This window comes from Ctenocephalides felis, unplaced genomic scaffold (assembly GCF_003426905.1).
Source record: "Ctenocephalides felis isolate EL2017-DRISC unplaced genomic scaffold, ASM342690v1 CF-g0.4_SCAFFOLD_01519, whole genome shotgun sequence".
Lineage (NCBI taxonomy): Eukaryota > Metazoa > Arthropoda > Insecta > Siphonaptera > Pulicidae > Ctenocephalides > Ctenocephalides felis.
In genome coordinates, this window is record NW_020537673.1 from 17,521 (window position 1) to 33,186 (window position 15,666).

Below are 15,666 nucleotides of genomic sequence, written 5' to 3' on the forward strand. Positions count from 1 at the left end.
AGTGAGTGGCTTAATTTAGTGGCGGATTTGTGCTAACTGCCGATGGCTGTAAACAAAGATAAGACAGGCATAAGACAATAGATGCATATTAAGGTACGCCCTCACCTAACAAACGAGCACGAACAAACACGAACAAGCAAGAACGTACGACCCAGGACGAACGCCAACGAGCATAGTGAAGACGTTACAACGAACACGAACGAACATAAACGAATATAGCGAGCAAAGTTAAAGAGTAACTAGTTGGTATTGGTATTTTGCCATGAGGCAAGTTACATGAACTTCCTGATATTTAAAAATAATCAATTTAATCAATAAAAATAAATTAATTCATGAGTGATTAAAAGTATTCCGAGTGGATTCATTACACATCATTGAAAACGTTATACCATCCATCGTTATACCAAGTAAATCGTGTAATTTTAATTTTAACAAACGTCAAAAAAACTACTCATTTCCACAAACTTTGATGAATTTTTAAAATTAAACTACTTGTTGTAAGGCAATAAAATTTCAGTAAGTTCTATAAGAGCAGGATATATATCGTCAAAAAAAGTTCCATAAAAATCGGCTTAATTTTTTTTTTTAACAATTAATTACAAGAAAACGGCTCGGTAGATTTTCACCTAAAACTAATCAGTATCATTCCCAAATGATATCTTTCGAACACTTTTTCATTTTTGAAAATCGATTCGGTAGTATGAGCTTAAATGAGGACGAAAAGATTAACACTTTTTTCCAAATTACAAAAAAATGGCTCGGCCGATAGCTGCACAAAACTGACAAAAAATAATCCACATCAAAATACATCGATTGGCATTTAAATTTTTGTAATCGGTTCAGGCGTTTTTGAGCAATCGTCGATGAAAGTTATAATTTTGACAAACGCCAAAAAACGATACTAATTTTTGCAAACTTTGACGATTTTTTAAAATTAAACGACTTATCGTAGGACCGTAATATTTTAGTATGATCTATAAGTCTATGGTATCTACCGTCAAAAAAAAAATCGTGAAAATCGTCGAAAAAATTTTTTAACACCTTATTACAAGAAAACGGCGCGGCCGATCTTTACCAAAAACTAATCAGGTCGATTCCCAACTAATATGTTTCGAATAGTTTTTGAATTTTCAAAATCGATTCAGAATTGCGGGCTAAAACGTGGACAATTTTTTTTTCACTTTTCTGCTATTCACAAAGAAACGGCTCGGCCGATCGTCGCACAAAACTTAGAAACGCTAGTCCTCATCGAGATACATCTAATGGCTTTTAAATTTTTGAAATCGGTCCTGCTGTTTTTGAGAAAACGTCGATTTACGGCAAAAAATCTGTTCACAAACACACACACACATACATACTTTTTCCAAATTTGGTCTCATTCGATTCAGAATGGCTTGAAATGTCGAGAAAATATAAAATTAGCAATTCGGATTTTTTGATGAAAACATAAACTTCTCCTTCGGGAAGTTAACCAGAGAATACAAAAAAGAACTTTTTTGTAATTATCCACGTTTTAGCCAACAATTTTGAACCGATTTTAAAAATTCAAAAACTATTCGAAAAATATTTCGGAGTCGTGCTGATTAGTTTTGGAGAAAGATGGGTCAAGCCGTTTCTTCGTAATTAACTGTTGAAAATTTTTGATAAAACTTTTTATATTAATAGATATCATGGTCATGAACTACAAACTAAAATTCTACGTTTCTACGGCAAGTAGTTTAATTTTAAATATTCATCAAAGTTTAAAAAAATATTATAGTCAAAATTATCAATTCATTGAAATTTATGATAACGAACAACTAATTTTAGGACATACAAGCACTAATGTCTGTGCACTATAAAATATAATTACAGATATTATAAATATGTCAGAGATTTCAAATAAATAGGTGAAAGTATTATCTAAATATCTAAATTCAATTCGGTGGATTAAGTCAATTATTACACATTTTGGAAAGTTCATGCAACTTACCTTAAGGCTAAATGCCACTTTCAACTATCGAATATGAAAATTTTTGCATTTCTCGACGTTTTGAAGGTTTCTGAACATTTTGGCATACCTCAGAAAAAAATGAATGTGTGTGTGTGTGTGTTTTGTGTGTCCGCATTTTTTGTTCACGTTTTCTGGCGCACGGATCAACCGATTTGAATGGTTCAAAAAACATTCGATTTTTATTGATAGAGAGATGTGCTGATTAGTTTTTCGCAAAGGCAGGTCCAGCCGTTACGGAGATAAAGAGCAAAGAGTGCAAACACAGGAATCGAGTTTTTGAGAGAACGAAGCATCCGATTTGAATGATCTATAAAACATTCAATTAGTAATGATTGGGAGAAGTGTTTATCAGTTTTTGGCAAAGATAGGCGCAGCCATTTCGAAGATACAGAGCTAAGTATACAAAAAATGGCAGATTTGAGAGAAATAAGCATCCGAATCGAATGATTAAAAAAAACTTTCTGCTTGCGTTGACAAAACAATTGCTTTTGGAATAAAAACATTTTCATTTCCATTTTTAACTTCCCGAAGGAGAAGTTTATGTTTTCATAAAAAATCTGAATTGCCAATTTTATGTTTTCTCGACGTTTCAAGCCATTCTGAATCGAATGAGACCAAATTTGGAAAAAGTATTTGTGTGTGTGTGTGCGTGTATGTGAACAGATTTTTTGCCGTAAATCGACGTTTTCTCGAAAACGGCTGGACCGATTTCAAAAATTTAAAAGCCACTCGATGTATCTCGATGAGGACTATTGTTTGTCAATTTTGTGCGACGATCGGTCAAACCGTTTCTTTATAAATCGCAGAAAAGTGAAATTTATTGGTTGGAAATCGTGTTGATTAGTTCTTGGTAGAGATCGGCTGGGCCGTTTTCTTGTAATAAAGTTTAAAAAAAAAATTCGATGATTTTTATGATTATTTTTTTGGCGGTAGATACCATAGTCTTCTAGATCATACTAAAATATTACGGCCCTACGACAACTGGTTTAGCTTTAAAAATTCGTCAAAGTTTGCAAAAATTAGTATGGTCTTTTTGGCATTTGTTAAAATTAAAACTTTCATCGACGTTTGCTCAAAAGCGCCTGAACCGATTTCAGATCATTTGATGTATATCTCGATGAGGATTATCGTTTCTCAGTTTTATGCGACGATCAGCCGAGCCGTTTCTTTGTAATTTAGAAAAAAGCGTTAAACCTTTCGTCCACATTTAAGCTCATACTACCGAACCGATTTTAAAAAATCAAAAACTGTCCGAATGATATTAGTTGGGAATCATACTGAATAGTTTTAGGTGAAAATCTACCGAGCCGTTTTCTTGTAATTAACTGTTGAAAAAAAAATTTAGGCTGATTTTTATGGAACTTTTTTTGGCGATATATATCATGGTCTTATAGAACTTACTGAATTATTACGGCCTTACGACAAGTAGTTTAATTTCTAAAATTCATCAAAGAAACTGGTTCAATTATAATTATTGATTAATTAAAATTATAGATCTTTGAAAATTTGCTTTTAGAAAATACTCTTAGTTAACGTGTTCGTTCGTTCGTTCGCAATGATGTGTAATAAATCCACTCGGAATACTTATAATTACTCATAAATAAATTTATTTTTTATTGATTAAGTCGATTATTTACACATATCGGGAAGTTCATGTAACTTGCTTCAAGGCTAAATACCAAACCAACTAGTTTTTTTGTATATCGAAAATAATTCAGATTTTAATTTTAATTCTGACTAAAATTCTAATATACTTCAAACAAATAATTTCAGCTTTGCAATTCAGTTTATATATTTTTTATAAATATTAGACAATGTTGTAGTATTTATAATAATCTATTTGAAAACATTTAATATTCCTCGAACATTTCGTTACGGTACGGAAAGTTCCAGCAATTTGCCTTAAGGTACGATGCTATACACCACCAGTTAAATTATTTAGTTTAAAATTTTAACGTTTTGTGTTGACAGTTGGACCATAGAGAATATAGACCAAGAGCCCGTGGGCGGATGACAGTATGTATTTTACGACACCTGACATTTTGTGCATCGATTCCTCTATACCTATCCTACATGAAATGGGGACTGACTAAGCCCAAAGTGGCGGACACAGCTACTGCGCAGCTGGTAAAGGTACCTTTTTTCCGAACCATTTTACGACGGCTGCCGTTACGAAAATTTGAAAATATAATATTATTACTATCGTAAAATACCAATGGCAGACGATTATCGCGCGGTTAACATGGTGGCAGACGATTTTGAAAATGCAGAAAAAGAATTTTTTTGAATGTATTTTACGATGTCTGCCATTTACATATTTTATTCCTTATAGTATCAAAACCTTATATTTATCACGGCAGACGTGTACCTGGTGGACCAACATCAGCAGAGTTAAAAAACTCAGCTACCATTTGGCGTGATATTATGCATAAATCTCCATGTTTTATACCGATATAAGCAATTCTTTCATAATGATAATACAAATTAATATTTGTTAGTTTATATGTGACATTTAATAATGTTGATGAGCGGAAAAAAGATTTTTTACGCTAAATTCGTAAAGATTAAAGTATACAAACGATAACAACAATTATTGTAATATTTATTCTATTTTTTTATTCATTTTAGTCTAATTTCAAAATATTGTATAAAAATAAAGTTATACAATATTATATATATATATAATATATATATATATATATATATACTTTCTTTATTTATTATAATCTCGGAGCCATATCTCGCTTTTGATGATTCTCATCATCCGCTGAATCAGATTCTATAATAATAAATCAGATGTAAAATAAAAATTATTTGAAAATCCAACTGAAGATGTTTGATAAAGACGAGATTCTCGACCATACTTAAAAATTAAGCTGAATAGTATTAAAAAGATATGTTATGTGGGTTCTTTGTTAATGTAGCAAACATTTGTGAAGATCGATTTTCTTCAGAGAATTGTAAGGTCTTTTTTTTGTTAAAGAAGGCTGGATTGAAATCACAACCAGTAAAAGCATGACAACAAATTGAAATTCTGGCAAACAACTAACCAGTTCACTTCGTGATGTTAATATATCTCTGTTATTTTCAACCCCATTTAGCATCCAAATATTGAATTACTATATTTCTTATTATGTCATATTACCAATTCATATTACCAATATTATACTGATATTTGCAGTATCGAAGGCTCTTCGATAAAAATCTTCAACAACACACGATTGGACATTTTGATTATCATTGTATAATTGACAGTCTCAGAAATTCAAATAAATTAACAAAATTTAAATAAAAAATATCGATCTTCAACAAGGGTTTGCTACACTCGGTTTAGCAAAAAAGAAATTTAACAGGAAACAACCTAAGATTTTGCCAAATATATAATGCAAAAGACATAAATGACGTGGTTCTTGGACGGTACAAACTATTCATTAATAACTATAAAGTTTACAATGTCAATGAACAATTCAGCAGAAAAATTCTAAATTTTGGTGCAATTTCAATCTCGTGTTTTATCAACAATTTTTAAGAGCCCACTATAACTATATAGGAATAATATCTATAACAAGCAACCAACATTGTTGGGGCATTAAAGTAGGTCGGAGAATCTCGTCTTTATCAAACATCTTCAGTTGGATTTTCAAATAATTTTTATTTACATCTGATTTATTATTTTATAGAATCTGATTCAGCGGATGATGAGGAATCATCAAAAGCAAGATATGGCTCCGAGATTATAATAAATAAAGAAAGTATATATATATATATATATATATATATATATATATATAATATTGTATAACTTTATTTTTATACAATATTTTGAAATTAGACTAAAATAAATAAAAAAATAGAATAAATATTACAATAATTGTTGTTATCGTTTGTATACTTTAATCTTTACGAATTTAGCGTAAAAAATCTTTTTTCCGCTCATCAACATTATTAAATGTCACATATAAACTAACAATAATAATTTGTATTATCATTATGAAAGAATTGCTTATATCGGTATAAAACATGGAGATTTATGCATAATATCACGCCAAATGGTAGCTGAGTTTTTTAACTCTGCTGATGTTGGTCCACCAGGTACACGTCTGCCGTGATAAATATAAGGTTTTGATACTATAAGGAATAAAATATGTAATGGCAGACATCGTAAAATACATTCAAAAAAATTTTTTTTCTGCATTTTCAAAATCGTCTGCCACCATGTTAACCGCGCGATAATCGTCTGCCATTGGTATTTTACGATAGTAATAATATTATATTTTCAAATTTTCAAAACGGCAACCGTCGTAAAATGGTTCGGAAATGGTCGAAAAAAAGGTACCTTTACCAGCTGCGCAGTAGCTGTGTCCGCCACTTTGGGCTTAGTCAGTCCCCATTTCATGTAGGATAGGTATAGAGGAATCGATGCACAAAATCTTAGGTGTCGTAAAATACATACTGTCATCCGCCCACGGGCTCTTGGTCTAATAGTGAACATGCAATTTGAAAAAAACATCTTATCTTTTCGAAAACATGCTCTATGCTTCAATTACCAACTAAATCAAAATCAAATGCAGCCAAGTGACAAGCCAGGCGAAGCTAACCTCTTCATTTTTAATAACAAATGCAAATTTAGTTAAATTAACTATTTTAAAATAGATGGTTAAATAGTGCACGACTGTTTTCGTGAATACTTATTTAACATACGCAGTGAAAATATTTAAAATGTCAGGAGAAACAATCAGGTCTTTTGAAGATCAGAAAATTAAATTGGAACCTCTAGAATTTTCAATAGAAGCCGTTAAATGTGAAATTGAAGATGAATATGAGGTTCTTGAAGATATTGTTAAGTCTGAATCGTTCTCAGAGGACGGAGAAACGTGTCTCGAAAGATTCATGAAGACTGAGGTAACTATAGAAGAAGAAGACCAAACGGTGTTAATTGAGACACCTGCTTATGAATTTGACGACGAAATACCTTTTTTATGTACAATATGCGACAAAGTATTTGATACAATTTATCTGTTAGATCAGCATGTTTGTGAACAGTCTGATAAGGTAAATAAAAATACTCCTACTGTAAATCAGACATGCTTAGTATGTGACAAGACATTAGCAAATTCGAGTAACTTGAAAGTACATATGCGTATTCATACAGGAGAACATCTATATAAATGCGAAATATGCAACAAGACATTTATACAAACTACCAGCTACAAGTCACACATGCGTATGCATACTGGAGAACGCCCTTACAAATGCAAAATATGTAACAAAGACTTCAGTCAATCCAATAATTTAAAGCGGCATATGGTTATTCATACTAAAGAGCATCCTCACAAATGTGTCATATGTGCAAGGCCATTCACTGCTTTGAGTGATTTGAAAAGGCACATGCGTATTCACACCGGAGAACGTCCTTACAAGTGCGAATTTTGTGATAAGGCATTTGCACAATTGGGTAATATGAAGTCCCACATGCACAGTCATTCTGGAGAACGTCCTTACAAATGCCAAATATGTAGCAAAGCATTCAGACAACCGGGTATTTTAAAGCAGCATATGGTCATTCATACAGGAGAGCGTAATTTCAAATGCTTAATATGCAATAAAACATTTTCACGACAGTGTGATTTGAATCAGCATATGCTTATTCATACAGGTGAACAACCTTTCGAATGCGGAACATGTAACGCAGCATTTCGTACAGCAACTAATTTAAGAGTACATATGCGAACTCATACAGGAGAAAAGCCCTATAAATGTGAGACATGCAATAAGGCTTTCACGCAAGCAGGTAGTCTACAAATGCACAGGCTCATTCATACAGGAGAACGCCCTTATAAATGCGATATCTGCAATAAAGCTTTCAAACAATCAAGTAATTTGAAAGGACACAAGCTTACTCATAGCAGAGCAGGTTCTAAAAATATGAAAGGTGCGATCAGGAATTCACGCAAAGGGGTGAGACAGAGTTAAAAATTCAAATGGTTGAATATATTAATTTTTACACACAAACGTAATGATACAAATTACATTCACTATACATGTAGTTTTAAAACAATAAACGTGTTAGTCTTAAAATGTATAAATAATCATGAATATATAATAGTATATATATATATATATTCAATGATACATTACTGTATATGCAAAGATTTGATGAATAAAATTTGAAACATTTTTTTTAGCAAACAAGTTTCATATGTTCATTTAATTTTGTATATATATATATATATATATATATATATATATCACTCGTAATACAATTTCCAAACTAACAACATGTTCGTTTGGAATAAGCTTTTTTATAATAAAATATATCATTTATTTCAATTTTACATATTTTTAAATTTTTTATAACTAGACGTTTCATCAATTTTTTATTTCACATTTATTTATTTTTTCATGCAATTTTGTGTCTTTGTGTTGTTTTTCAAAATTTATTTGTATGCACTGAAGATGGGTCAAATCAGGACCCGAAACGTATGTTCTTAAAATAAAAACATTTTTCATTAAAACTGTTTTTTTAATTACTGGATGGATGCCCAAGAAACAATTTCATTATATTATTTCACCATCTGAAGAAAAACCTCTCGCTTTATATATATATATATATATATATATATATATATATATATATATCAGACATAACAGTCGAGTAGTTTGCTTGAAATGAGCGTGTTTCATGAGTCATAATGTGTTAGAGTTCAAAACTTTTCTCAAAATGGTTTTAATTTTGTGGTTATTCATCATTATTTTCCAAAAAATTGTCCTCGAATGTTGATACAATGTTAATTTTCTAAATTTTTTTTGTGTTTTGTCCTGGTGTTTCTCAATAATGACACATCTGGTGTTGAAACATATAAATAAAAAGTTTTAAATACTTTTTACATTTTTTATTTTGACCATGGGCTGCTAGTTACTCTTATATATATATATATATATATATATATATATATATATATATTTTATATATAAAATTCTTCTGTACGGGTGTATGATTTGATACTTCTATGCGGTTATTCAGATTTTGATAATTCTTTTTAGAGTTTGTGAAAGGAAATTTAAGATTTAATGAATAATGGAACTATAGTTATATTGTAGAATTAAATGGCAAAAGTTACAAAAATACAGGTATTAGTTTAACATTGAAAACATTTGAACAGTCATCTGCTAGAAATTTCAATTCACATGAAATTTGAATTTAGCTGACATTATATAATATTAGAATGTAATATACAAGAAAAATGTAATGTCTACATTATTATTGCCGAAAAGCAGCTGAGACGTGCCAGAAATTAAAATAATATAAGAAAATAAAGTCAACAGTATGTATTTGGCAGATGAAATTATATAATGCAGTTTAATAAATAAAGCAGTAAGTCCAAAATTGCATATACATTTTTTTTTTAAACTTGTGTGTCGCATTTTGTTTACTAAATTATTTAACAATACAAAAAATATTTCTACTTATTAAAAAATGATTTAGAATTTTGTTTCATGTGTCGAAAATTCATTTGTTTGGCATTGGATATGGAATATTTAGCAAGTTGATCTTAGATTGAATAGAGCATATATGAACTAGATTTTACAAAGGTTAATTAACCTAAGATTTGAAAATAAACAATAATGTTTATTAAATTATTAGTAAGAAAAATGTACTTTAGAAATTATAATTGCCAAAATGCAACTAATATATCGTACGGGATTATGAAAATTGTAGACTAAATTGTTGAAGCAATATGTTGTGTGGTAAAATCAAGTGTGATATTGTTCTTTTACCGCAGATACTATATTATTGTTTTCTGAATTTCTTATACTAGTTATGCTAAGACCATGAATGAATCACAAAGGCAGGACATTAAATAGGATATTAAAAAGTATAGGATAAGATATTAAAAATTTGGTACAGGATAACGTCTGTCGGGTCATCTAGTATATATATATATATATATATAATATATATATATATATATATATATAGTTGTCAATGAGATGAATATTTAGGGGCTTCCAGCCCAAGTAAGTTTTCCTCACTCGCATCTGAACCTGATACATCAAAAGTGAACTACTACAATTGTAATAATAATAGTAAATGTATTGACCAACAAAAATCAGCATGAGCCGATAAAACTCATTGTTAATAAAAACATTAAAAATCATGGACATGGAAACCCACCAGCAATAGAATAAATATGTACAGTAAATTTGTTTTGACATACTGTTGTGTTGACATTATTATTTGCCTTGAGCTGCCAGTGTCTTCTAATAGATAAGTAAATTACTAAATTATTAGTTGTCGTTCAGTTAATCCTAGAGTTGTTCATAAATATAATTAATATTTTTGTTATAAAATATTCTGATGAAAATAATAATTGTATTGACTTAAATTGTAAATATTGAATTTGAATAAAGTATATATCTTTATATTTAAAGAAGTTTAATACCTTTAAGTCTCAAAGCCGTGAAATGAAATCCGCCCTTTCTAGAGAGGTCTCTCTGATCCCTCCGCAGATATTACCTCTTAAGGGCTGCTATCCTCAATTGTGGATCACCGACAACCTGGATTAAGAAAATATTAATACAAAGCTTATGTACTAAAATCTGTAATCGACATATGAATTATTTGATTTCGTACAAATATTTCAAATGATAATGAATTATTGCTCAATCGAGACATCAAAAGTGAACTACTACAATTGTAATATTAATGGCGGATTAAACTCATTGTTAATAAAGACGTCAAAAATTTATAGAAATCGACAATGACAGTCCACCAGCAATATAATAAAAAGTGTACACTAAATGCCTGTTATCATACCTTTCAAATATCATTAGATTAGTCGCTCGTAACTGCTGAAGGGCTCCATTTTTCCATTTTCAAACAAGAATTTTACACTTTTACACTATGTCAGAACTAAGTTTTCACTTGCACAAACCGTCACTTTAGGAGTCACCGAATGCAAAATATTTCTTGCACAATTAACTACAATATTTCTCAAGTACTCACTTCTTTAAGTGGTCTTTCTTTTTCCTATGTGTTTCCAATTAAATCTCAAAAATCAAAATGCTTGCAACAAGTTCTGACAGGTCGGCCATGGATGTATATAAAAATGTGCAACTTCAGAGTTGTCATTCAAGGACCAGTAGCGCCGCAAAAAGCGCCAATTTTAAATTCAAATTTTGATAAACTTTTATCGATTAATATAACAAATTGTTATAACATTCAGATCAAAGTACTAACTTTAGTTCACATATGCAACGCATAATAAGTATTTTTGTGTATTATTAAATATTGTATAGATTAACCAAATATTTTAATTATGTTAAACAAATGGTTTTTAATTAACAAAACATTTAATAACTAGTGGTGTATGGCATCGTGCTCTGAAACAAATTGCTGACACTTTCCGTAGCATAATTTAATTTTCTTTAAGCAAAAGGTAGGTCCATTTGAAAATTTTAAATATTGAAAAGAATACATTTTCGAAGACTATATTTTGAATTTTTTCTTAATTTTGAAATCTTTTGAAGGAATTTGATAGCCTTTCATAATGATAGATTTCAATACTAAATATCTGATTTTCAATTTCCAACTGGCATTTTTTAAACTTTTTATTGTGGATCTCCGAAACAACTCGACCTGTCTTTGTAAAGACTTAATCAATTCTTCATAACGCCAATACAAGTGGAATGTTTTTTGAATCATTCAAATCGGATACTCCGTATCAAATTGTTGTAAAGCAGTAAAATGGTTGTGAGTAGCATTTTGCTTTAAAGAGGGTAGTTGCATGAACTTCCTGATACTTAACATACAATATCATTATGATTATACCTAATCAAATTATTCCATAAAAATTGAAATTTAGCTATTCACGTTAAATGTTAAAATTTTTATTTCAAAAATAAAATTATGCTTTTCACTAATCAAAAATAAAATTATGCTTTCATAAAACTATGCTTTTTCGTTTGATTTTTGTCAAACATTTCAGTGCCTGCAATTGTATACGTATGTTCGTATGTTTAAAACATTTCATTTCATTTGGTTCATTTTGGGATCTAAAAAATTTTTGTCAAACATTTCAGTGCCTGCAATTGTATACGTATGTTCGTATGTTTAAAACATTTCATTTCATTTCATTTGGTTCATTTTGGGATCTAAAAATGTATTTTATTTAAGTGTGGATATCAACTGTAACCGGTAGCTGTCAAAAAACATGAACAAAACATCAAAGAACGTACATATGCTTACTAAACCATTATACTGACCTTTTATCTCTGTTATAAACTTTATTGAATTTGTATAATTCAACCACTTATCGTAGGCCTTATAATATTTTAATATGTTCCTTCAGACTGCAAAATCTATTCTTATGTAAAGTTTCAACAAAATCGTCAAAATTTTTTTTTCAAAATTTATTTACGAAGAAACTGTCCGGCCGACCTTTACCAAAAACTATAGATAAAAAAACCAAAAACTAATCAACATAATTCTCAACAAATATCTTTCGAACGGTTTTTGAATTTTTAAAATCTATTTAGAATTGTGGGCAAAAACGTGGACAGATAATTTTACACTTTTTTTTTGCTAATTGCAAAGAAATGGCTCGGCCGATCTTTGCGCAAACAAATAAATGCTAATCCTCATCGAAATACATCGAATGGCTCCTAGACAATATAATATGACAATGGAATGGCTTTTAAATTTTTGAAATCGATTCAGCAGTTTTTGAGAAAACGGAAAAGTCCAAAAACGGTTCACACACACATATACACACATATATATTTTTCGAAATTTGGTCAAATTCGATTCAGAATGACTTGGAACGTCAATTTTGCGAAAAGAAAGATGCGCGAGATTTTTTGCGAAAAGAAACTTCTCGTTTAGGAAGTTAAAAACTGTCATTCTCTAATTTGTTTTTCTGTACCACTACTAGAATAAAATTTCTCAAATTTTTATTAATGTCATATATTTTAGCAGCACTTTTAACTAATTAAAATAGAAAAGCAATTAAATTAATAATATTAATGCATCTAAGCAAGGTTTCTCAAACTTTTGTCATTCGCGATCCCATTGCGAGTTTTTTGATGACCCCACACAAATATAAAAGAGAAATCAATATTTTTAGATGATTTAATTATTAGGTAAAAATATACATATCTACATAAGAAAATATGTAGTTTAAGAATTTGTTGTAAAACATACAAAAACCAAGACGTGATGTTATTAATTAAATGATATATATATACTTGACATTAAAATTTCTCGCGACCCACAGTTTAAGAAGCCATGCATTAAAGCAATTAATATTCAAAATTTGTATTTTATTTTTCTACCAAAAGATGGCAACACTGTTTTCATTAGTGTCAAATTTCACGCATTTGAAAATAATTATTAATGTCAAATAGGTGTCATGTGTTTTTAATATATTTAAATAAATAAACAAACAAAGAAGTAAATAAATAAATAAATTGCAAAATGGGCACTGGAGTGGATGTAATAAATAATTTTTCTTGTGAAGAGTTCAATGAAAACTTAAATTACTGCCAAGCAATGATCAGGTTAAAGAAATACAAACCATTTTACGTGATAGGTAAAAAAGTAATAGAATTGTTTAAATTTATAATAGTTGCTTTGTAGTTATCACTATTATGTGTATATTATTATTTTTATGTTCTCTGTGTTTAGTAGGTGGTTTAATTGTAAAAGACCGCACATAACCTCAAAATGTCTTCACAAATCAAAACAAGTGATATGAATTACTAACTAGAGCTTTAGTGCTTCTAATATCAGCGGTGCTTTAGTGCTTCAGAAGTCTTTGAACACAATCAAAACCCAAATTTACCTGAACCAAGCATTTCCTTTATGTCAATAATCGAGACATTTCTCATGTGTCAATAATGATATTTTATGTATTACTCCATTTTAATGTTGTAAAGATACTTCCAAGTCTCTTGAAAGTTTGCACAATGATGAAACCCCCAAATTGTCTACAAGTCTATCATCATCATATAGAAAATAACTCTATAAAACTCTATAAAATTTTCACTAAACGAAGCATATCCTTCATGTCAACAAGTTTCATCAAAATTTTTGTTTAAAGAACTCATGTAAGTCTTCAATTATAACCTATAGAATTATTTTAAAATAAAAACTGTTTCAGAAGTCTGCAAATAAAGAAAACATCATCCAATTAAAGTTGAACGAACAAAGTTTGTAATATACATTCTAATTGAGGCATTTCTAATGTGTCAATAATGATATTTTATGTATTGCATCATTTCAATATTTTGAAGATATTTCTCTAAGACTATTAAAAGTCTGCACAAAGAAGAAAACCCCTAATTGTCTATAAGTCTATCATCACCATATAGAAAACAACCCCCAAATTTTAACTAAATGTAGCATTTGCTTTATGTCAACGAGTTTTATCCAAATTTTTGTTCATAGACACTTCCATCTCATGTAAGTTTCAGTTATTATTTATGGAATCATTTTGGAATCGAATTAAACTGTTTCAGAAGTCTGCACGGGAAAGAAAACCTCATCAAATTATAGTTTAATAGACAATGTTTGTAATATACATTGTAATCAAAGCTTTTCTTTAGTGTCAATAATGTCTCTTAAAAGTCTGCACAATGAAGAAAACCCAAAGTTGTGTCTGAACTTTAAAGGTTTGTGATGTGTATTTTAATGGAAGCATTTCTTTCGAGTCAATAAAGTTGACTTTGTTCTATAAAGACTATATGAAATGATTTAAATACTTTGAAGATTCTTCCAAGACTTTCAGAAGTCTGCAGTTTGTAGAAAAACCTCTAATTGTATCTGTACATACAATGTTGTGTTATATACATTCTAATGGAAGTGTTGTTTTCATGTCAATCATGTTGACTTTATCTGGTATGGGACTATATGAAGACACTTCAAGACTTTAAGAAGACTTTTATAATACACATACTAATCAAAGCATTGTTTTCATGTCAATAATGTTGACTTTGTTTTGCAAAGACTATATGAAACGATTTAAATACTGTGAAGACACTTCCAAAATTTTCAGAAGTCTGTGAATTTCTCAAAATTATATCTTAACATACAATGTTTTTAATACTCATTCTGACGAAGCATTGTTATGCGAACAATTTTGACATTATTTTGTAAAGACTATATGAAACAATTTAAATACTTCAATGACACTTCCAAGGCTTTCAGAAGTCTGCAGATTATAAAAATTCCTCAAATTATATTCAACATACAATGTTATATAATACACATTCTAATCAAAGCATTTCTTTTGAGTCAATAATGTTGACATTGTTTTGTAAGGACTATATGAAATGGTTCAAAACTTTGAAGACACTTCCAAAGCTTTTAGAAGTCTATGGATTGTAGAAATTCTTCAAACTATATCTCAACAACAATGTTTTATAATACACATACTAATCAAAACATTGTTTTTTCATGTTAATAATGTTGACTTTGTTTTGAAAGGACTATAAATAAAGATTTAAATACTTCAAAAGCACTTCCAAGGCTCTCAGAGGTCTGCAGATGTAGAAATTCCTCAAATTATATATGCACATACAATGTTTTATAATACACATTCTAATTGAAGTCTCATGTGTCATAATGTTGACATTGTTTGTAATCACTATATGAAACGATTAAATCTTTGAAA

At 29.6% G+C, this 15,666-nt stretch overlaps 1 protein-coding gene across 1 annotated transcript; it reads left to right on the forward strand.

The window, feature by feature from the left end:
- The first annotated feature begins 6,707 nt into the window (after positions 1–6,707).
- On the forward strand, positions 6,708–10,561 carry LOC113372020 (zinc finger protein 664-like). Its single transcript, XM_026612392.1, has 2 exons — positions 6,708–7,951; positions 10,445–10,561. Exons 1-2 carry the CDS (start codon positions 6,713–6,715, stop codon positions 10,559–10,561), a joined length of 1,356 nt encoding a protein of 451 aa, XP_026468177.1. The 5' UTR covers positions 6,708–6,712.
- The last annotated feature ends 5,105 nt before the right edge of the window (positions 10,562–15,666 follow it).